Source organism: Phaethon aethereus (genome assembly GCF_964289735.1).
Source record: "Phaethon aethereus genome assembly, chromosome: 3".
Classification (NCBI taxonomy): Eukaryota; Metazoa; Chordata; class Aves; order Phaethontiformes; family Phaethontidae; genus Phaethon; species Phaethon aethereus.
Genome location: NC_138576.1, coordinates 69,000,035 through 69,025,288, shown reverse-complemented (window position 1 = coordinate 69,025,288; position 25,254 = coordinate 69,000,035). Strand labels below are relative to the sequence as shown.

Genomic DNA, 25,254 nt, shown 5'->3' with positions numbered 1-25,254 from the left:
GTACTGCATGAGTTAATATTCTTAAAACCATACTCACATTTTTGGGTATCCCAGATGTAGTTGTTCAGAACCTCTCCCACCACGTAGAATATGTTAATTATTACAGTAACAGCTGCAAAAAACATTATTTTGACACCTGGGCTGAGGTGCTCAAGAAGTGGGTACACCCACACTCCCGTAACATGGTGAATCCAGCACACCCTGAAACAAAACAAAAATAACAAGTACTGACTCTTACAGCCCTGTTTTTCAAAAGTTGCTTGGACTATATGCTTAGCTACTGTAATCCGAAAAGCAATTATTTGAAAGGACTGCAAGTTGCAACTGAACTGGAGCACCTGGATGACATCCACCCAGAACAGACATCACAAATGATGAAACTGTGACTGATTTCTCACGTTCTTACTGCTTTTTTTTAAAATTTAATATGAGCAGTTGGCCAATTTTCATGTTCTGATGTAAGCAGTTATCCTTGCTGCATTTATATTTACGAGGAATACACCCCCGTTTTGTGCAGCAGCATGGAAACTGCAGCACCTTCTGTTCCAAACAGCTTCTTTATCCAAAGAGCATTCAGGGTTCTCCACGCTCTTCTACACAGCCCAAATCTCTGCCTTCTACAGAGTCCTTTCATTGTTTCTGCTGCTTCTCCTCACTACACCTGGCAAATGCATCATGCATTTTTGGTTTGCAAGAAACGTATGGCTCAGCTTCTCTTTGAGAGAACAGTTTCTTCAGCACCTGTGTTTTAAGCTGCTCCTGCTTTTCTTTCAGTTACCTGGTATCATTTGGGATCTAATAATGTTCCTCTAGGTAGGATAAACATTAAAAAAAACCCAAACACAAAAAACTCACCTCATCAGTGAAACAGTGAAGTTTCTGCCCAGTTCTGAAACTGCCCAGTTCCACACTCAACATACAGTAAAGGAAAAGGCATGATGGTGGTTTTCTGGTGACATGGAGATTTTTAGCATTCACCTACAGTGAAGATTGCTGGCATGCTAACCCAAGAGATAGGGTGTCAGCTTTGCTGCAGTGCAGCCTGAAGAAGCACTCCAGGTATGTGGTTTTGCTGTGTGTGACTGCAATGGACGCCTGTACCCTCTGAAGGCGCAGCTTTTGTGTTGAGATCTGACGTGGTGAGTGGTAAAGTCAGAGGGAGCAGAGCGAGTCCATACGTTCCAGTAGGTGGAAGCTAAGAAAGGCAAATGATGCCAAACAACTGAGCAACCATCATGGAGACTAACAGGGAAAAGTGTTCAGTGGAGACAGGCTGGGGCCCATGAGCTGCTGGGCTCTCTTCAAGAATGTCAATCTGTTCCTTTCTGACTTGGCAATTTGAGAGAGAAGCTCATAATGAAGCACAGCTAGAGAAGACTCAGCAGCTGCACAGACTATTATTGATGGGGTTTTCCACATCCATATGATTTGCTTCACTTGCTGATACTTTGTTTAGGGAAGACTCTTGATCATTATATCAAGAGTCATAGGCTCCTGAAGGGCAGAGACACAGAAGTCCACCCAAAACTGTTACCATAAATGCCTGTCACACAGAGAGTACAGAATCTCTGTTTAATGATTCTTGATCACTCTGGAGATGTACATGGTTGTCATAGCTTCCCTCTTCCTTAGAAAAGCTTTTATTACAGCCAAACCCTTAACAGTTGGAGACTTCATGTAGGAATTTACATGTGTCGGTAAATTAATCTGCATGATCTACATGAAGATCAAAAACCCTTTCTCCAAATGAGTTCACACATGGAAAATGATCTCTGTACTTCACAGTTACTTTCCACAACACTCTTCTATGCCAGAATTAACCTGACAAGACAAAGGTGTATGTGAAAAAATAAAGGATTCCTGTGTAACCCATGGTAACAGGCGATATCATGTTCCCCTTGATCAAAGAAAAAGACGGGACAGTTGAGTAGAAGGTAATGGGATGTCCTCTGCTTCCAGATTGGCTTAGCAGGGAGTGTCTATTCTTGCCTAACGTTTTTCAGTTTCGTTTGCTTTTGTTTTACGATCATTCTGTGAAAAACAATCTCCAAGGAAAAAGCTTGAAGAAAAGCCAGTGCTGCTTTTCCACTTATTTTCTCTGTGTGATGAAACTGCCCAGCACTGTACAGCACCTTTACAGAGGGACTTTTCAAGGGACCTTTTGAACTGCACCTACAAAGCCAACTTCATGAACCAAGTAGAAGTAGCATTTACTAGAATGCATTGATGCTGGAAAGAGGAAATATCTTCTAAGTCCAACCAATGAGTCACTGATGAGCTCCCAAATGTCAGTGATCTCTGGTTAGTTCAGAGTCTTTGAGTACAGCTCATACACTCTGCTCTCTGCTGCCCAGCATGGGAACCCATTCATCGCTTGGTGATACTGCTCGTGGGTTCAGCGTAGCTGTTGTTGTGCGCCTGTCCCTGGTGCAGCCACACCGTAGCAACCCATGCTTTGAACACAAGAGGTACCGAGCACCGCTCAGCAGACAACGGTCACAAACCCACCTGATCAGCCACCCTGATCTTCCTCAAAATGAGCTGTGCCATGCCGCTAGCTACATTGGGATGGAGTAACGTTAGCCTCCTCCCCACTGAGCAGTGACACACTGACTGTTCCTGCGTTGCCTATACCACAAACGGGAGCAGCAAAGGGACGACTGCTGCCATGGAAACCTCACCTGATGGCCTTTCTTAGCAGGTTCCTTTCTGCTTGAATACAAGCTATCTCGATGCCACACAATAAAGGGCTGATCAGCTTCCACACAAGACTGCTGATTACTAACATTAATGAACATCTTCAACACTGCAATTCTAGTAGTCATTATTCCTGTCCAACCTCATTATTAGATAAGCACAGGGGAGCATGCATTAAGATTTACCTAGGAGTGCAAATCTAGATCAAATTTAAGACCCTGTTACTGAACAGGTATAAAAAATGGGTCATTTAGATAAAAATAAACTGAGGAGAAAAAGTTTAAGCTAAAACTGGACCGGCTACTTTTGAGAAGATAAAATTAACTTGAACCTCCCTGTGTTTTGGTTCCGTGGCAGCCCATGTAGACATAACCGTGTGTTTTCAAAGATGAATGTGTTACAGGTCATCGAGCTCATTTAGCCGTTTGTTAGAAATGCTTAAGAAAAGAAGGAATGGAAATATTCACACATTGTATTCAAATTAAAATGTCTGTTAAAAAGAGTGGCGATTTTAATAAATTTTCAACCAGCTGGTGTAGAAATCAGAAAAAGCTATTTGAAAACACACAATATTGCTCCTTTTTAAAAAATCTGTCCAAAATTTGACTTTGTAGCTGTTTTTCACTTCTAGTATACAGTAGATGTATATCTCTCCTATCAAAGCAAACAGGAGGAAATGAAAACTATGCAGAGAAGATACATGCACATTTATTCCTTGGCTATAGATCTTTTGTTCATGAGGAAAAGTAACTACAAAAAATTGTTGGAACCTTGTGGTTTATGTGTGCTCTACCTGTCGCTTTAACTAATGCAGCTGTTACAACAGTGTGTGTAAAACTTAGCCCTGGTAGAAATAGGCTCAACATGTGGATATAATAGCAGATAACCATGACACCCAAAAGATTTTGCAATGGGAGACACGTTGCAGAAAATGGTTGTTTCTTCATGATGGCTGCTCTCAGCTACAGGAGTTTGAATATATTTGCACAAGCATCACAGCTTGGCGGCATGTTGTGGTCTGAACTCTTGAGTGTCTCCACCTATTTCCTGCCCAAGTGGAGTCCTTCAGCGACGTCCACAGCCAAAAAACAATCAGTACTACGTGTCCTGGAAACAGGAACTATTAGATGAGGGGCTGTGTAATTTTTCAAGAGCAGTGAATGAGAGGACACAGAATAATAATGCATGTCATAAAATGGCTGAAGAGGTCCCAGTGCTCTTCCTTATAACAGAAGAAGCACTTCAGCAAAACTCAGAGACAAGAAATTCAAATCTGTTAATGGAAATATCTTTCTGACTGATACCTAATTAACCTCTGGAATGCACTACCCTATCTTTCAGTGATACGTCATTGAAATTAAGATACTAAAAATAGTTTTGAAGTATACAATTTTAGAAGTCTACTTGGTCCACTCTTCTCTGGGCTGTATTGTGCAACTCTAGCAAGCTTCTGAAGTCAGGAGACTGTACAAGCAGTAAGAATGTGTACAATTATGCTTAAGTTCAAAGAGTACAAATTATATAAACCACCAAAACTGAAGGATCCAAGCATCTACTTTTTGACATACGTTTTGGAAGAAAACTTTCCTTACAGGCTGATTATTCCAAAATGGCCCGCTAAATCTTCTCCTGAAGCATCTGACATTAGCTACAGCTACAGCCTGGATACATGGCTACTCTGATCTACTATGGCAGTTCCTTTCTGGTTATTTCCTGCAGAGTAAATCCTTTCCTACATCTTCTGTGCCGTTCAGGTTTCCAGTGACTGTCAGAAAGGAAGGCTGAATTTTTGGTCCCACACAAATTCTAGGCCAGTTCCCGTTGTGGCAACTCTTTACCAAACAACAGAACATGGACATTTTCTATGCTTTTATTTCATAATCTTTCCTAGCATCACTCTCTTCCTTTTTCACAGAAAGTAAGAACTTTACCCAGAACTATTAAATTGTCGAATGTCTCCCAAAGGAGGTGATGAGCTTAGAGCAGTTGAGTCATTCAAAACATGAAGGAACAAATCATTTGTGGTTACAAAGTAGAGACCAGCCCTGTGCTTTCAGAGGCAAAAGCACAATGACCCACACTAAATCTGTTCTACTTTTGGTTTCCAATACTGACTGATGTGAGGCACATTTTCAGAAATCCTTATGATTTTCCCCCCACCCCCAAACAACAGACAGCTTGTTCTGGATCTGATCAGAATTATTAAGATCTCAGCCACATTAAGATGCTGGACTTATAATACCAGCCAGCCAGGCCTAAGTCACCTACACTAGGAATGCACCTCGTTTAGAAATTTTAATGTCTAAAAAATAAGTTCAATAAACAGTCATCAGTTAGGAAATAACAGCAGTCAGCTCCTCTTGTTCCAGTTTCTTATGCTGGATTCTCCTCCATTGATCTGAGTGGTGCTGAACAATACCTGTGTTATAGGACTGTGCTACTGGTATGGAGTGGCTTATGAAGTCAGAAGAAGACAAGTCCTGGCAAAGTCCTTTTGCAGCTGCAAATAATGTCACATGCAAAACATACTCAGCATGACATGGTGCGGGCATCCTCTGGGATGAACAAAACTTAGTAGAAATTTGTGTTTATGTACAGGTAGCTAGAATGACAGAAGTTCTGAAGATTTATTGCAAGGTGTTGTCATCTTTGGAAGTCATCTATTTTGATAAATAATATTTCATTTTAAATATAGTAATGGTTGCTATGATTTTTTGAGCTATATTTTAAGGAGCTGCACAAGCAAGTGAGAATGCATGTCATCTGTGATGGTACTGTTGCTTTGACTGAAACATTTGAGGATGTGGAGGTGGAGGGGAGCCAGAATGTAACAGTCCATAATGGCTATGTCAGACCTAACAGGCTGAGGATCCATGGAGCCTTCTCTCGCTGAAAAGCACTTCTGCTCTCCCACCCTCCTTCTGGGCCAGGTACAGGGGACTCTAATCTTCTCCTGGCCTATTTCTTCTACTTCTACTTCTTCCTACTCTTTCCTGTTCTGAGTAGCTCTGGCTCCAACTCTTTTCTCCTCCTCTGCATTGTCTCATCTATCACCCACCTCTACATCAGCCTTCCACTCTGATTTCAAAGCTTGTCTCTCTCTCTCCCTCCCAGCTTTTCCCACTTACTTACTTCCATTATTTCAGCTCTCAAGCTGCTGACCTGTGAGCAGCACGTTTCCTTACCCATTTCTCTTTTAACCCATGGCTCTAGTTCATCTTTGAGGATGAACTTTGCCCCAAGGACCTGTCACTTGTTTTTTCCCCAACCACTGATTCCTCTGATCTCTACTGAACTTCTGTCCACAGTGCTCACTTCCAAAAACATTCATGACCCGCTCCCTATACATAGACCCTCTGCACATGCTAGCATAGCCATGCTCTGTCTCTCCTGCTCCACTGGCACCAGCCACCTCAGAAATCCTTCTGTTTTCTCAATCCTGCCCTTCTTTATTGATGTGGCTGTCAATTCCCACCAAGCTCTAACTCTCCATCGCTCTCTTCTGAATGTCAAAGTTTGTCCTAGCAGCCTGCACCCTTATCCCTTTGCCAACATCTGCTCTTTCTGATCTTCCTCTCCTTCTATGGAGAATTGCTAGTGGAAATCCTACAGCAAGGCTGACAGAATTGATCTCAAATTAATTTCAAATTTTCAGTGTACATTCCTTTCTTAAATTCATTCAAGAAGAATTCAGCAAATTGCCCCATCTAAATGCTTTCCCTCGGCAAATCTACAGAACCCTCCTAAAGTCACTTCAATAGAAACTTTATTTTCAAATGAAACCTAAAAGGTATCTGAGCTCTTTAAATAGATTTATCAAAGAATGAAAGAATGAATCAAGTCCAAGCTTGGCACACGTGGAGGCAGCTCCTATTGGATTTGAGATAGCAACAGGAGAGCAGATCAAGCCTTTTGCTCCCAAACATGTAGTTCAGCATGACTACAGCAGTAGAGTCAGGTTCTTAGGGTCTGTTTTTTTGGCATCCTCAAGTGCTCAAAAGCAGAGGGAACAAGAAAACCATTTTAAATAAACATATTTGTCTCAGTTTATTTTAGGGACATATTAGGCTCTGATATTAGTTACCATGAGGTCATTCTTATTACAAGGAGCAACACATTTCTGGCTCTTTTCCGTTCCTTGACAACCAACTCCATACACCCATTGGCAGTATTTTCTGGTAGTACTGGCAAGCTCTTGGGTTTTCTTAGCGTCGTCTAGATTTAACAATTCAATACAAATTGTGACCTTTTCAAGCCATGCTATATAAAGCCAATCAGCCTGTCTCATCTTATCCCATGGCCTTGATCCTGAAAGTCCATGTATGGTCTGCAACAGGCAATGCACGTCTGTGAATGCTCTGCCTGGGCACAGTTCCTTAAGAGCAAGGGAGAGCTCCCCCTCACTGAGAGCACATCAGCTAAGTGTGCCTACTCAAATGCTCTCTGACTGAAAGGAGAGAATTCAAAAAAAAAAAAAAGAAAAACAGAAGAAGGTTTTACTCTTCGAGAAAGGATGTTTCTCAGATAACATGTCTCTGAATAATGTTCAGGGGATATCAAGTTATTTAGCTATGTTCTTCCGACTTCAGTGGTTCTATTCAGAATTGTTCACCTGTTTTCTCATCAAGTATATATAATAAAAGCATGCTATTCCACCATCCCTTCCATATGTGAAAGATTCAGTCACATATAAAATAAAACAGAATGTTTCCTCTACTTGGAGTTGAAAAAAGTGCATTAACAGAATCAAACCTAAAAAATATCCTCCTGTATGCTCCTTTACAGTACAAAGTGTGATATGAATCATAAATCATGGGGAAAGAGTTCAAAATTCAAGGGCAAAACATAGAGAATATCTGATTAGCAATTTTCTCCATTTTATACTGAGAGTTGCAGTGAAAACAACTGCTTTCCCCTTCTGCTGAGGGAAAAATAATGTAGGGAGAAGGACAAATTTAGGCAGAACCCTAACTTCTAGGTAAAAAAACCATAAACCAAGAACTAAGCCCCAGCAGGGGACTCATGGACAAACAAAGGTACAAAGGAAGGATGTAGACAATGATGTAGTAGACAATGTTATCCATGGGACAGCAATGTGCCCTGGTGGCCAAGAGGGCCAATGGTATCCTGGGGTGCATTAAGAAGAGTGTGACCAGCAGGTCGAGAGGGGTTATCCTCCCTCTCCACTCTGCGCTGGTGAGGCCTCATCTAGAGTATTGTGTCCAGTACTGGGCACCCCAGTTCAAGAGAGACAGGGAACTTTTGGAGTGAGTCCAATGGAGGGCTACGAGGATGATGAAGGAACTGGAACCTCTCTTGTATGAGGAAAAGCTGACAGACCTGGGGCTGCTTAGTCTGGAGAAGAGAAGGCTGAGAGAGGACCTTATAAATGTCTACAAATACCTGAAGGGTGGCTGTCAGGAGGATGGAGTCAGTCTTTTTTCAGTAGTGCCCAGTGACAGGATGAAGGGCAATGGGCACAAACTGCAGCACAGGAAGTTCCACCTCAACCTGAGGAAAAACTTCTTTACTGCGAGGGTGACAGAGCACTGGAACAGGCTGCGCAGAGAGGTTGTGGAGTCTCCTTCTCTGGAGACCTTCAAAACCCAGCTGGACGCATTCCTGTGCAACCTGCCCTAGGTGATCCTGCCTTGGCAGGGGGGTTGGACCAGATGATCTTCAGAGCTCCCTTCCAACCCCTACCATTCTGTGATTCTGTGATTCTGTGATGTAACTAGGTCATCTGCAGGTGTAGGCTCATTTTAATGCACTGTGCTAACCTTGAGGGGTCTAAAGGGTACACCAACAAGGGCAGCAAATCCAAATTAACTAATTCCAAACCTTCTATGTGATTAAGGTCTCTATCTCAATGTAGTCACTTAGCAGCAGGAAGATAGTGGACCTCAGCTGTGAAAAGTAGGCACACTCTTGAGTGAGAAGGATGAAAGAAACCCCACTTTTCATACTTTTTGGTAGGTTTTCCCAACCTGTGAATGTGAGATACATTGTATTGGCATCATAGAGCCAAGAATTGGCTTGCAGCCTCAAACAAATCTTAGATAGAGGCTTCAATAACACTTGCAGGCTGAAGACATGCAGCACTTGCAGATGATGGCACAGTGTAGCTTGTGTCTACCTCCAGTCTTCCCCAAAGGCTTTCTTTCGTAACAGTAGAAGGAGAAATGGGCTGTAAATGCAGAATTTAGCAGGATGACCATTAGGCTGAATAAGCAATTGTCTCGGACCACCTTTAGAGAAATCACAACTTGGAAGAAGGTAAGTCACTTGAGTGTAGCCCCCTCCATTTTGGAAATAATGTATGTGTAGGCAAAAGCAATAAACAGTAAAAGCAAAGGGAAATGATTGTAGGCTGTAACTGGATATCCACTTAGTAGTTAATTTCTTAATGCAAAATCTTCTTCCCTGCTTTAACTCGTCCTACAATTCCCTTTTACCTTGTACTTCTATCTGTAGGATGTAGACGCACTGTAGTAGGCAGGATCAAGCCATATGAATATCACACTGATACTGTAACAGCTTCTTAAAAGATTTTAAGACATCTGTGGTTTTATTTCACTTGCAGAACTAGATCGTTTTTCTATATTTCTATTCCTATTGAATACTATTGCATGTGTCTACTCAGATGATTTTGAAAAAACAGGAGTTGCCACAGGAGGTCAGATCACAGGTACAATAACTCTGCCATTCAGTCCCTAAGCACCCTTCAGAGGAAGGCAGAGAAATATCACAGTTATGTATTAATATATGAGTTAAAAAAAAATAAATTCCTTTCTTCTGAAGGAATCATTACGTGCCTTTCTGCATGAAGTTGTCCTTATCTTACAATTACAAACATTAATTATTCTTTTAAGAAGGATATGTATGTTTATAAAAGCAAATGACAGAATATGACAGTTGTCCTCGGACACTGCATCCCACTTCAAGGAGATTACTAACATTTTATGATCACTCAATGTGTGTGGATCTGTGTAAACACTGGCCTCTCATTCATTGGACCAAAGGGGCAAGTTGCATAGTAGAAGCAATATGACAGTACTGCCCTGAGCCTGTGTTCCTTTCTCATTAGCCTGATCTCACTTGACTGGTGGAAAAAGCAGTATTATCCACAATTTTGGAAAATATCCTCTTAGCTGAGGGAAGGGTGTTGTGAGGTAAGAAGAAATAATATGAGAAGTAAACAGGGGGGTTGTGAAATGTTTGCAGAAAGGGTAAAGGAGATATGGTATGAAAGGAGCATTGTAAACAAAACAAAGGTTTAGTGAAAAATAAAATGTTAGAATGACCAAAGTAAATTAGCTCTGTCATGTACGTCAGGTGCGTTAACAGGAACTGTGCAAAGACTTAATCTAATGTTTTGTAAGAGATGTTATTTCTGGTTTAGTTTAATTTTTCACAAACGTTTGCATTTTTTAAAACAAACTTCAGAGTATTTGGATTACTGGCTTATTCTGTAATCAATTTTACAGAAAAAAAATGAAGTAGTAAAGAAAAAAGACAGTGTTCTATCTTTTTCTGTTGCTGCTTAAATACTGATGCAGGAAATCATTTGCCTATTCTCAATTTTATTTGATAGAACAAAAACCGTAAGCAATAAAACTAAGGTCCAAGCAAAACATTTAGCTTGAAAAAAGGTTGAAAAATGTACCCTTGGAAAGACCATTGCTTACATGGGATTGTTCAACAAATTCCTGTTGTGTGAGGTTTGGCATATACTTTCTAAAAATATAAGCATCTGGGGAAACCAGACAAAGCCCAGGTCTTGGACCAAACGAGGCATGCAGCGTGAATCTGTTAGCGATTATATCCATAATGAAATATGTGCCCAAATTTAGCAGTACAAAACCCCCAATACAATATGAAAACACAGCATGTACAGCCCTTACCATAAAATATAGCCAACAGCGAAGGTGCACACTGCAGCCAGTCCACAGCTCCTGCTGGGATACTGATGATGTGTTGTTCTCATCTCGATTAATACAAAGGGCAAAACTGTTGTATGCTGAAAAAACAAAACAGGGGAAAACCAGGTGATACAAACAATTCTCACTGCATTTCCATGCTAGTTCTACAATAAGAGACTCAAATTACAAAAACCTGAAGGCAATTTCTTGATGGTCTAGAAAGACAAGATAAAATGACTCGATAAAGTCGATCAATAACGCAAGCAATATTGTTGCTACAGCAATTGTATTGACATTAACAGCAAATGTCCAACTGTTCGAGAGAGCAGAGGAAAACTGAGTAAGCAGAACATGCTTTTCCTTTTGGCCAGGAATGCAAGGCGGTACCCGGTGAGTAGAAACGGGATGTGACAGTTTGGCCTTGCAATTGCTCTGTGATCTTTGCCTCATCACAAAGTTATTTTGACCGTTCAAGTTAGGAGGCAATGCATCTGATTTTCAGAGACTCTAAGCACAAACAATGCCAAATGAATGAATATAAATGGAGGTATTTAATGCTTTTGAGAATTAGGTTTAAATGTATCTCAATCTGGGGACTTGAAAACAGGGGACATATTTTCAAATGATAGCCTCAATACCTCTGTTCCTCCATCTGTAAGACAGGAGCAATTATCTTCTTCGGAAAGGTGTTGTGAATCTTAATTTGTTAGTTGTTGTGCAAAGTGGTTTTAGATTCCCAAATGAAACATATGAAAGCCAAAGCTGTAAAAACCATTTTCAGCCACTTGTCTTTATTTAGCTATGAAAGTCCTTATTTTGTCATTTTTCCACACACATCTCCTACACTGCCCTGTCTGAGAAGGTCTGTTCATCCAATTAACGTCAGCAGCATGAAAAATTGCATCTAGCCTGCCCCCAGCATTCAATGTCTAGATTTCAGAGTGCTGGCAGGCATGAAAATATACGTAAGTGAAGAACAAATGTGCCAGGAAATAAATCCCATCATTTCTGAATACACAGATCACCTAGGACCAGCATTGTTGGTGACTCCAGAAACATAACCTGCCCTGACACCATGGCACCAAGTTATTGTTGGTGTCTAAAGGGAATTACTTTGGTTGAGAGCTTGGCCCTGGTGCTTGATGTGACTGCAACTGTGAACTCTCCTGCCCAGTTCACTGGCAGGTCTGCAGGTGTGAGGATTTCAAGGGCAGCCTAAGCCATAAACCAGGTTCAGTCCTTCACCAACACTTGCTCACCAACTGGAAAAGAAGGTTATGGCTTACGTTGGCCATGTTCTGCCATCAGATGCACACGTGTAGTTCTGGGAGGAGCTGGAGGGCCAAATTAGTAATAATTACACTTGTAAACCCACACCAATTTTCACCAACATGAAGGCAGGATGGACATAGAGTAGAAATATCCTTGCGTGGATAACAGGTTCAAATGAGAGGAAACAGAGCAGGGTCTGAGCCTTTAACAACTGCAGAGAAGGAAGAATTGTTTGAATGGGAAATGATAAGATAATGGAAATGCTCTGGCTCAGAGATGTAACATAATTTGAATCAGATAACTGCTCTGATTTTCAAGGCATTAGTAATTAATGACTAGCATTTCGAAAATGTCAGGCGGATAATACAGCAGTTAGGGGAGCTTTCAATTTCTTCATCTTTTAATAACTTGTACCGCCCCCATCCCTTTAAACAGTATAAATCAGCATCAAGGGAATGCAAAGATGTTTTACATGTGGTCTGCGATAGAGGTGCCCACTATTAGATGAGAGGTCTATAAACTGCACAGGACCTTCCACGTCCATTAACAGGGACTGACAGCAAAGCAAGCCCATGAGGTTCACCTGTATGTCTTGCATCTGTATGGAAAAGGTCTTCAGACAGAGATCAGTACCTCACTCTGCATAGCCCCCAAAGCAGGGTAGCTGGAAGCTGTACAAATGTCTCCTGCCCTGCCTCCATTACCTCTTCAGTGAAAAAAACCAGAAAACAACAAAGGTTATATTGGAGACAAAAACTCCAAACTCCACCCTTGCTATTCCTTGTACGATGTATTCTTGTGATCCAGTCACTTAGTCTTAACTCTTCAGTATATAGAGAGCTTGTGTGCTCTCTCAATTGAAATGCTTACCGCTTTAGATACTGCTTGTTGATGTGCTCTTCATTGATGATAACAACTCAACAGCTTGCCAATTAAAAAGTAGTTAAAATAATTTCAGCAATCAACCCTTAATCTAGAGTCCTCTCCTCCTTTCCCTCCTCCCAGTTTCTGTGGTTATATAATAAAATGGGTCATTGTTTTCTTCCTTCTGCTCTTTTCTAAGGGTAAAGCAGGGGGGAAGAGGATAATGAGCTGTATCACTAAAGAGTTTGTGTACAAAATCCTGCTAAAATTACAGGGCAATTAAAAGTGTAAGGAGAACATCAGAGACAGGTATCTTAGTCTGTTATAGCAAATGTCGATGCTACCTGCAAACACTGCCGTTTTACAAATCCAGATTATGAACTTTGGTTTAAAATGTTCTAGTGAAACTGCCACTCCACAACGCTGTTTCAGATGCTTCACCCAAACTACAACCAAGATAAAATTTCCCTTTCCTGTATTTCAGACCCTTCAAAAACCTTAATTTAAAAACCACAAAATTTTGTAGGCAGGGATACCTTCTGTCAACCAGTGACAATTAAAACTCTTGGGGCTATAAATACCAAATTTGAATCAGACTGGCACCTGGACTAAAACCTAGTGCAGGTGAGCAGGGGTCAAATGTGCTTGGAGTAGGATCCATCAGGGCTGGGAAAGCTGCAGGAAGCCAGAAATTTCATACCCTCTAACATTTTTGCCACCTGATTTCTGAATAAACTTGTGCCAGTGAGAATCTGAGGCTTAGAGAGAAAATACTACCGATGCTTCCTTGACCTGTTTGTTAAAGATCATGCCATGACAATCAAAGATGCCCAACTGGTATCTCTGGGACTGATCCCTTTTACATATTGGCAGGCTGGAGGATAGCACAATGTTGCTCAACTTGTTTGTCATAGTATCTCCAGGAGCTTACTTGAGAGAAGACTAAGGAATGAGGAAGTTCAAATAACATGGAGGTTTAAATGGTGAGGATGATTAGCTGCTGTAACAGCTTTTCAGCAGTTGTTATTTTGCACCATTTAAAGTCTTTAAGAAAAGGGCAAATTTATAATTAGAGTATAATGAGAAGTATAGTATTATAACAGTAGAAAATTATGCTAGCACTAGTAATCAGTGCTATATTGATAACCCACTTTTATTATGGACTAAGTATTTACAAGCAAAGCTATATTTTTACCTGGACATCTTATTCTGCTCCTGCTGAGAGCAGCTGCTCCTGTGAGACAGTTTTGCCCATATGATTGTGCTGACACTAGAGATTTGTGCTGAGCAGTGCTGCAGGTAGGTCAGGGAGCACCCCCTCCATCAGCTGGGAAGGCAACGCTCGCTGCATGCATGCCCTGAGGTGATCGCAGTCTCGGGGTAGCCCCCAGCCCTGCCTGGGCAGCAGCGAGGGAGCTAACGAACCCCATCATTAGCAGGAGCCCTTAGCTTGGGCTCAGCAACTATATCTGCTCGCAAGAAAATGTACCCTGTCAGCTTCTCCCGCCGTGGCTGCGGTGCTGCCTGCCTAGGTACCCTCCCAGCCACAAACCCCTCTCTCTCTGGACTGTCAAGGCAGTGACTCTCAAACCCATTTTTAACCCCACTCTGAAGGATCCATCTGCCAAGACCGCCTTGTGAGTTGAAGCATGGCCGTAAGCCTCCACTACCTGGCCACAGCATCGCCCTCCTCAGACCCCCTTGTGCTCCATCACTGCCTGTCCCGGCCACAGGGAAGGCAGCTTTGACAGGTCTTTATGCTTACTAGGTCTGCTAGCACGTGCCGGTCTCTGCAGAGCAGCAAGCTGCAACTTCCTCCCCATTTTGTGTCCATCACAAGGCACTGCTTCCCAAGGTCCCATCACCTACAAGTGGGGAAGAAATTTGGCTTGCCAAATCTTCAACTGCTGGTAACGATGCATGAAAACAGAGAGAAACCAGCCCAATGCATGGAGCCTGGGTGGAATTTGCAGTAATGTTATCATACGGAGAATTTGATCCAGAAAACACTCTGGAGACTGACTCCAAAGAAGCAACCTCTGAGTGAAGCTGAACGAGCACAAACTGCAAGAAAAGCCACCCCGAAAGCTGCAGGTACATTAATTCCTAGAACCACTGCCACTGCTTCCTGAGAGAAACTCTGCTCCTTAATAACTCTTCAAAAGATGTTATTAAAATATGTACCACCCCCCACATGGTATATAACTCCCTCATAACATTCGAGACTGGAAAATCACATTACAAATAGGCAGCACATCTGTAGTGTTGGCTTGACGAGCTGAGTTTTGATGGAGGACTGTACTTCCCCATTTTAGGGGTGTGCTGCAACAGGTAGTGGGAAAAAAAGATTTTATGAAAATCAGGTACATTAAGAATGAGTTCTGTAATAGTCTTTAGGCAAATTAAGTGCTCATTCTTGAAAGCCTGATTATATATTTTATCTTCCCACCAGCAAGTGCTGCTTTTTTAACAGTTTTCATCAGTACCTGCTTGGCCTTTTCTCCTCCCTTAACTGTGTTTTAAAGGGAATGTTAAAGCTTTTCAAAAAGTTGCTAAATTGATGGCTTTGTGTATTGGTATCTTCTGTCCTTAGCACAAACACGGCAGTGCTATCTTCCCAAGTCATCCAGTCCTGATTTGCAAAGACTGTCCAGAACTACCTTTAAGACAAGGAGTACAATCTAAAAAAGCATCTGCTTTCTCAGATGCCCAGTCAAGTACACAGAAGTTCTGCAGGGATGGTGAAACTGTTTGGGGATCTCGTGAATTATGATTATAATTCACTTCAACCAACAGAAGACCGCGACTTGTTACTCAATTTGATCAGACTAAAAGCTACAGGGTATAGGACATTTTAGTTCAATGGAAATACTGTGGACCTCTACTGAGAGGGCTTCAGCATGACATCCAGCACATGGTCTTAAGAGTCAGCAAAAGCCCAGTGACAAGAAAGGAGGCCTTGCAGCTTTGATGTCACCAACATTTTAACTGATGAACTGGAAGCCTCCTGGAAGTGCCAGTGCTCCCTGGCACAAGGAGGCTGCAGATGGGTCTTCACCCACCACCTCAGCTGCATCTGTGTCGAAGCCTCTGCCCCGGCAGGGGCAGCTGCTCCAACATCTGCGGGGGAAACCACGCTGCGGCACACAGCCACCATGCCCGAGACTTACACTGGTATGAATTTGACAGAGGCCCCCTCCTTTGCATCCCGCTGCATGAGCTGCTGTGCAAACTGCTGTGTCTGCTGGCTGCCTCTGCTTTTCGTCTTTCTAAATTCCTCTCTAAAATCTAGTTTCCATCAGTAGGATGTTACCCTTCACTTTTTTTACTGAGCTCACGAGACTAAGTGTTGTTAAACAGCTGCTGCACGTCAGAATGAGTGAAGCAATCCATCTGCATCTCTTTCTTACCTCTCAGGGGTTTGTGCAGCACCTTGAGATTAAAGATTTTACAAAACAACCAGCTAAACGACCTATACCCATTCCTCTTAACTTAAAATAACTTCTGGTGTATTCACCTTAGAAACCAATACTAATAGGCCTAAAAATCCCTACAGTTGTAGTCAGCACCATTTGTAGACTGATAGCAGTAATAAAGCTGTATTTTCCACATGCTCCTAGCAGAGTAATGTGGGGAACCAGACCAGAAACTAGTAAAACAAGGGGCACGGTTATGATTTACTTGTTGAGAAACTTCTGAGAAAGGAACAGCTGGCAAGAGAGTATTTATGTGTCATCTGAAGGATGATACCTTCCACCAAGGCAGCCTAATCCATAAAGAGAGCAGCAGGATATCAGAGCTGGGTGCATAATAAATTGGAATCCTTGAGTGTCTGAGCCCTTCTGAGATTGAAAGCGCTGGTAGCGCTTTAATGTTACCTCTTTTCTGTAGATAAATACAGTCGACATGGCATATCTGACTTAACAGGAGTTGTATCACTTTCTCCATGCACACCTAATGCTGACAGATTTGTTCTCGTTGTTTCTGACACATGCAGTACATACTATATATTGAAATAGCAGTGTCAGTCTGATCTCAACCCTGTGACTGTACTAGTGTCAGGGAGTTTATATATAGGTGTTTATCTATAGAATTTCCACAGTGTCAATCACCGAAGCACTTCAGCACCTCAAAAGCATTACTAAACATACCCCCACAGCAGCCCTGATCTGTAGGGGTAGGATATCCTATCCCCATTTTGCAGGAAGGCAAGATGGAGATGGCATGCCCCATTCGAGGTCATGTAGGGTAGCTATGGAGGAGAACCACATCGTATTCCTCAGCTCCATTCTTGGGTGTCAGCCTAAGATAAGCAAGCACGTATAGGGAAGGAACAAAAATCTGCGATGAAAGCCAATCTACTCATTCAAGTTTACAGCTCTGAGACATCTTGGCCCTTTCAGCATCTCTCAGTTGTTACCTTGATCGACCCTCTGTCCTGGTTCCCCTCTGCTTTTGGAGGCTTCTTCAATTGCCTCCCTCTGAGCTGTCTGTCTCCCATCTCAGCTCCTGCTGCTTCAAGCCGCCTCTTTGCAGCTCCCATCCTACCAACCCAAGCAACCCCTCTGCACCCTCCTGGCCCTGATTCAGCAGCTCCCAGGGTGATGCATCCTCGCTTCTGTCTTGGCCTCTTTCAGTCACCGCGGGTCGTCTGTTCACATCCATCAGCATGTTTGGCAGACACAATATAATGCCTTAACTTGACACATCAAAATCTTGGTCACTTGGACTCGAAACAAGATGATGGCAGGGATGGGATGGGACAGGACATGGCACATCTGGTACAGCAAAACTGTGCAAAACCAGTGCCACATTGCTGAATGGAACAGCATTGCTACATGTTTACTTTTCTTTAAGTTTGTATAATTCAATATAACTACTTTTAATGCATGCCATGTACCATTAAACGCCATGCCATACCATTAAACGCACGCAAAGTGCAATGTCACGTAAGTCACCTCTCTCCTTTTGCTGGGACCCCTTAGGCAGGCTTTCTGTTCCTTCCGTGCTGTGCTCAAACTCGCAGTCAGCTCCCAACAGCGTGCACTGCACTACTGTCAGGAGACTTTTAAAATACAAGAGAGTCAACAAAGCTCAGGTTCTGTGCGCTCAGCCACAGCTGAGCAAACCCTGCAAACCCCAATTTATTTTCAACCTTAAGTCCTTATTTTTGCCACAAAATCCTTAGGAAACACACCACTAATAATGTGGAACACACACACATACACCTTGTGCAAGGATCACTCATTAAACACAATGTTATGCAAAGTAATTTTTCTGCATATTTTGTTCAGCTTATTTGCCTCTTACCAGTTAAACCACTTGCCCTAGAATTTCTTAAAACTACTATTTGTAAAAAGGTTTATCGAGGCAAAGAAATATATTCTCATCTCTTACAATTATCCTTAGAATCAGTGTTTATACACACACAAACACACACACACACTTACATGTATCACCAAGATTTAATGTGCATGAATGAATGTTGAATGTTCATGCAGGTCATGCTGAAAAAGCGCCACTAAAGTCATTGAGCCTCATGTACTCCTAGCACAAAAATCACTAAAGCACGCTTGCAGATGTATTTTAGCAAGGGTTTAAAACAATTTTACTCATACGGAAAATAGTATTTGTTTCCTTGGAAAGCCAACTCCTTCCATATCATGAGTCTAATTGCACAGGCCTCAAAAGGAGAAAATAATTTGTATCGATATGTTTTCTAAATCTCTTTAACTGACTTGACAAGTTTATGCCTACATAAAATGTGTCATGTTAAATTCTAGTATCTGGCAATCTCCCAGGGCTAGCACTAAGGCTTTCAAAGAAGGATACTTTTGGCTTTGTGATAGCTAAAGTATCTTCTTTCTAAACTGAAGACATTGGACTCTGAATCTGTCACTGGTCCAGGACTGAATATTGCTTGTCCTGGGCTTCAGGCCAGTATAATTTGGGGAAAGAAACTCTACATTTGGGAAAATCAAGAAACCATTATTTGGCAGTTTCTTTTTCAAATGGTGGCTCTTTGATGCTATTTGGAAATTTAAAATCTTGGAAGTGGTTACTGAGGAGGTGGATTTATTGGGTGTTGTGCAGGTGAGGTAGCCAAAGGTCAAACTTTGGTCTATCACATGATGACTGCAACTATCTGCAACTTGGTTCAAACAACTTATCTCACAGGCTTTACCATTATCTTTATTGAATTATTTCTTTATATTATACATGCAAACTCCTTCAATAAATAAGACTAGAGGATGTAACCTGCTAAGCTTTTTTGTTCTCATATTACAGAAAGCAGTAGCAGACTAACATGAGCGTGCAGTCTCATTACTGCACCCAGCGGTCTGTCTGTAACCAGTTTTGCCCAATGCGTGTTGCCCCAGGTCTTCTAAATAGCGCGTACTCCCCTGCAAGGCAGAGGTGCATGAGGGAAGAGCTCCTTGAGCAACGGTGCCCGTGCCCCCGGCCACAGCGCTGCACTACCATCAGCTCCGCACTCCTCCAGCCCGTGCAACGGCGCAGGGCTAAGCCCCGCGGCAGCAGCCGGGCACCGGCAGCTACTGCCGAGCGAGCGGGTGACGGGGGATAAGCCACAGCCAGGCACCAAAGCAGCTCTCATCTCTGCGCTCAGCTTTGCCGACAGCACCTGCTGCAGGAAGAAAACACTGCTGGTCTTGCACTCTCTGCCCAGGTTGCAAAAGCCAGGCCAAGGCAGTGTCTACAGGCACCACAAGATTAGTAAGACAAGGAGGGATGTGCTTTCAGTGGGTAAGGTGCCAGCACGTGCTGGGGTGCACGTGCAGAGAGAGGGTATGTGGTGGGGGCGCAGGGAGGGCAGGAAGCATGGGCTGGGGCCCTGCATTTGTTGGGGTGCAGATGGGGCAGCAGGTATGGTTGGAAAACTTGTTGAGGGGGAAAATGAGTTTATGCAGGAAGGCAGGGGAAGAACAACAAAGGTTTAGCCCTGCTTGTGTGTCTCTTAGAGCTGCTTCTCCTCTGCAAAGAAGGCAGGTAAGCAAACACGCCTGGGGAACATCCTGAACTAAGGTCTACTGTCATGAAAACACGCTGACATTCCCTAGTTGTTTTACCCACTGTATGACATACTTTATTTAGGAGAACCATTCTGCTTCAAATGCAATTAGTTCTAAATGCTATTGTTCATGTTAAAACAATTGTTATTTTGCTTGATAGTAAAAGCCTACAAACCATAGTAAAGGCAGCAATGTTGGACACAAAGACAATAAAAAATCTATAAACTGATCCTTTAAAACCTGACTTGAACCATCAGATTTGACTTATGAGACTAGTTACAATAGTGCTTCATGCAAAAAGCATTAGGTTAATGCTGGATCAGGCAAAGTTGCCAAACACACCCTGGCATAATTAATCAAGAATATTTAAAAAACAGATCGCCTCCAAGAGGTTATCGATTTCCTGTCACGACACGTTTTCCTCATGAGGTGCTACAATGCTATGTGTCTGAGATGTGCTGGCGTGTATTTTTCAGTGACTAAGCCTTGATCTATCTTCCTGGACTCCTGCCACTGGTGCACTGACATCTGCAACTACTCATGTGTGACAGTCTCATGCATGAGCTATGTGGCTTCCAACTTGGATGGGATTAGTATAGGAGACTTTCTGAATATTTCAAATGTAATTGAAAGCAGATAAATACAAGGGTCTCAAGAGAGTGGCATACTTTTTACAAATGGAATCGCATTAAATCACGCATATACATGCTTAGACTGAGAAAGATCTCAGTGTTAACCAGTATAGTATGCAAGAAAGTGTTTGCCCTTGCTCTTAAATACATATGAATCCTGATAACGTCACATCTTTCTAAAATCCAAATACGCTGCATGGCTAAAGTGTGGTCTAGACAAGCATGAAAAGGTACACATTAGGGGAGAAGGGTGGGGGAAGAGAAATGTATTCGGAGCCTGGCAGGTGTTTTGCCTTTCATCCATGCTTGAACTAAGGCATTCATGTCTTCTGTGAACCATCTCTGCCAAGTGATGAGAGCTAAAGACAAACTATACATCACGTAACTCAAGATTATACTGTTACACTGTCAAATGTCAGCAAATAAGAAATGATGTTTTCTTTTAGAGCAAAATTCAACATTCCTTACATAGAACACACTTCTATTTACCTGTTTTTCTTGGTAAATGTGGACATTGGTATCATAATCTGCGAATGTATTTCTACACGTATTTACTGAATACTGTAAAATAGAGTATGTAAATAAAACTGATGTTAACACTGCTGTACAGAGTTCATCTTTTCATATTTCCTTACCTTCTTTGACTTTGAACTCTGCAAACGTAAGCAATCTTGCTTTAACACAGATAACGCAGAGCTCAATAAATCTTTTAATGGGAAATGGCCTGCTATTTCCTGCTGTGAAATACCTGTTTGAGGATTGCAGTGATGGGCAATACATGAGCATCACAAGAGGACAGCAATACTGGACATATGTGATATCAAAGGGCTCCAAGATGATCAGGTTGCAGTGGAGCTGTGATACCCACAGTATTAAAGGTATGGGCTTCTCTGGGTTGTCTTGCAGAGTCTGGCCTGATTTTTTCTGTTCAGCTTAACCTTCATATGCCTGTCTCTGCTTCCCTCACTAACAGCTCTGTCCCCAGCTAGGCTGATCTCACTGAGCTATCAGTGACCTGCATGGCTTTTCTATTTCAGATGTGAAAAAGGAAGAAGAGCTGGAGGTGAGATGTGGCTCTTCTCACCACATGGTAGCTTTTTTCCTAGCAAGGAGGGGACCAGAACTGCAGCATGTGTAAGGTTAGTGGTTCCTGGGAGAGCAGCAGGGAAGGTTGCAATGGGATGAGTGGTCTCATGTCTCATACTCTGGTGAACGCTGGAGGAAGGAGGGCTTCTTACTCTGCCTGGTGTCGGAGCTCCTGTCGTGGAATAAAGTCCTCAAGGACTTCTGCTCCAGCCCTCCAGCAACAGATTATCAGCTGAGGTCCAAAGCAGTTGATGTGAGGTCTCCTTCCAGACCCCTTGGTCTCCTTTCCAGGACCCTGCTAAATGTGGCCTGAGAAGTTCATCAGCTTGGTGATACTTGTAGTATCATAATGCAGTTTTCTGTTACTAGAAAATTCTGTTACTTGAATCCCCTTATTGCCACAGGGATTCAAGACAGAACTGCCTTTGCAGCACCTGTTCATAAAGATGTACAATCAGTCATCTGTAAAGTTTTGCCATGTATCCTTCAGCTGGTCTGATCTCTTCTGTGCTGGGGGATGGATGCCAGTATTGGGACTGAGGTCACCTACACATGCAAGTGGTTCATGACACTTTTTTTTAAAAAATGAGAAATATCTTTTTTAATTGTGTGGATGATCAAACACTGAAAGTGGTTGCCCAGAGAGCTAATGGAGTCTCCATCCTTGGTGATATTCAAAACCTGACTGGACACTGTCCTTGGCCATTGGCTCTAGCTGACCCTGCTTGACTAGGGGGATTGGACAAGACGATCTCCGCAGGTGCCTTCCCATCTCAGCAACTATGTGATTCTGTGACCCTATGTCCCTAATTGCCTGGCTGTTACAGTCTCTGGCTTTTATATCCAGTCCTGTCAGTCCTCAGTACCTCTTCTTCCATCCCCCCTCCCTGGCCAAGGCTGGGTCTGTAAAAAGTTCACAGAAAAGTTCACAGAATCACAGAATCATTAAGGTTGGAAAAGACCTTTAAGATCATCAGGTCCAACCATTAACCCGATACCACCATGCCCACTAAACCATGTCCTGAAGTGCCACATTGATACCTTTTTGAACACTTCCAGTGATGGTGACTCCACCACTTCCCTGGGCAGCCTGTTCCAATGCTTGACCACTTTTTCCATAAAGAAATATTTCCTAATATCGAGTCAAAACCTCCACTGGCACAACTTGAGGCCATTTCCTCTTGTCCTATCACTAGCTAGTTGGAAGAAGAGACCAACACCCACCTCACCACGACCCCCTTTCAGGTAGTTGTAGAGAGCGATAAGGTCTCCCCTCAGCCTCCTCTTCTTCAGACTAAACAACCCCAGTTCCCTCAGCCGCTCCTCATAAGACTTGTGCTCCAGACTCCTCACCAGCTTCGTTGCCCTTCTTTGGACATACTCAAGCACCTCAACGTCCTGCTTGTAGTGAGGGGCCCAAAACTGAACACAGTATTCAAAGTGCGGCCTCACCAGTGCTGAGTGCAGGGGCACGATCACTTCCCTACTCCTGCTGTCCACACCATTTCTGATACAGGCCAGGATGCTGTTGGCCTTCTTGGCCACCTGGGCACACTGCTGGCTCATGTTCAGCCGCCTGTCAACCAGCACACTCGAGTCCTTTTCCGCCGGGCAGCTCTCCAGCCACTCCTCCCCAAGCCTATAGCGTTGCATGGGGTTGGTGACCAAAGTGCAGGACCCAGCACTTGGCCTTGTTGAACCTCATACAGTTGGCCTCTGCCCATCGATCCAGCCTGTCCAGATCCCTCTGCAGAGTCTTCCTATCCTTGAGTAGATCAACACTCCCGCCCAACTTGGTGTCATCTGCAAAAGTTGCTGCATTTTGTACATGTATATGGTCTTTGATACCATCCCCTTGGTTTTCTGCGGTGAGAGCAGAAAAGGAGAGCTGAACCACCCTGACTTGAAGCATTTCCACCCTGTGCACTTCAGAAGTCTCTCTTGTTCAGACTCTCTGAGTATTTTCTAAATGGCCCTGTAACTGTCACCATTTTGTAGCTGACGAACAAGGAGATGACAGGAAGGCCCCAATTCTACATGGGGTTTCCTCATTGTTAATCATCCCATTGCGTGTGAACTTATGTTTGAGGTAGAAGATTATGGAAATGCTTTTCAGGTGGAAACAGACTGGCCAGTCACTAAACACATTTCACAATGTTAGCTATAACATTGTTCTGTTGCAACTAATACACTCAGAGTGACTACAAGTGCAAGAATTGTAGAGTAAACCCTTACAAACAAGGAAGATCACTACAAATGTATCATTAGAGAGGGATAACAGTGATTCCGAGCTGCCTGAGACTATCTGATTGACAGAGGCCTTATACTGGAGAATGGCATCTGTTGGGAAGGGGAAAATGCACACTTAATTAAGAGCACGCCAAGTCCACAGCATTGAAATTTTCCACTGGGAGGAAGCGATAATGGTAACCTTGTTGCTAAGGGGAAGACAGGGAACTGCCTCAAGCGCACCCGGTCGGAGTGCAGGTGTGGGAAGCCTGGCATGGCCGGTAGGTGGGCACAGGGAGCTGGGCAAGAGGAGACCTCTTAGAAAGAGCAGGTTAGCTGAGAAAGGCTGGTTAGGGCCTCCATCTCCAGAACCAGAGCTGCAGAACCTCAGCTGTTCTGGCTGAAAAACAGACTTGCTCAGACTTGGGTCTGCATCGAGCCAGCACAACAAGGTATGAGGAGCCCATGGAGGAGACAGCAAGGACGGTGGCTACTCTCCCAGGCCTGAGAAGAAGAACGGAGTTAAGAGCATTGCAAAGGCATGCCAGAAGGGGAAGAGACTTAACCTAATACTGTTGGTTTATTCATCACGGGCTTCCCCATGGTATTTTTTTTTGCCCACCAATAAGGTTGTCTTTGCTTTAAGCCCTTGGAGCCACTGCTGGCAAGCAGTTAAGCACTGTGGTTAGGGGCACCCACGTCTGTAATTCACTTCTACAAGTTTCTAGGCAGGGTCCTGTGCCAGCGTTATTTTAAGCAAGAATACCTAAGCAATCGAACCCAGCCCGTTTGACTGGCAGCAGGGCTGGGTAGACAGGGTACATAACGTACCCCCACGCCAGACTGAGTGCTCGGTCCTCGTGTTTCTCCTCTGCTGCCGCTGTAGTGCATTCTTGGTGGGTTACTAAACTTTGTATTGGCATTTCTGCAGAAGGTATCTGGCAGTAGACTGGTATTAGTATTTTAATTACTTGACCTATTGGCCTACCTTGTTGAACAGTCTCCTTCAGCCCTACAAGCAACTTTCTAATGCTCTCTCACTGTTGAACAAAATTAAAACATAAGGAAAAACTTGCTGCACTGATGAAATGTCCCAAGAGCAGCAGAACTACTGTAAAAAGATTTGAAACTATATTATGATCCTTAGATAAATCCTAAACTTTAAACAGCTATCTCTAGCACATTCTCCAGTGCATGACACTGGTTTCTCATCTCAGGAATATCAGTTACCATTTTGCCATTTTACTGCAAAAAGAGCACAATAAAATCAAAACCCTAGACTTTTTATCAAACTGGGGCAAAAAGTACATTAAGAGACCCTTGATAACCCAGAGTCACTATGGGATCACCATAGCATAATTCCTTGTGATGGTGATATATCGTTAGTCTTACTAATAATTAAAATAACTTCTGACTGTCAGTATGCTTTATAAAAACTCCAATTAACCCTTATAACATTTCTGTGAGACAGCGGAAAAAAAATAAAAGCACTTTATCAGTGAAGAAATGCACACAAAGAAA

The 25,254-nt window shown here is 42.9% G+C and overlaps 1 protein-coding gene across 1 annotated transcript in view; it reads right to left on the bottom strand.

The window, feature by feature from the left end:
- Window positions 1–25,254, bottom strand: part of AIG1 (androgen induced 1) — a gene marked incomplete at both ends in the record, with an annotated part of 127,557 nt that overhangs the window by 3,155 nt on the left and 99,148 nt on the right. The window contains 2 exons of the mRNA XM_081997191.1: window positions 38–201; window positions 10,602–10,717. Coding sequence (XP_081853317.1) covers window positions 38–201; window positions 10,602–10,717 — 280 coding nt within the window. The remainder of the gene's footprint in view (window positions 1–37; window positions 202–10,601; window positions 10,718–25,254) is intronic.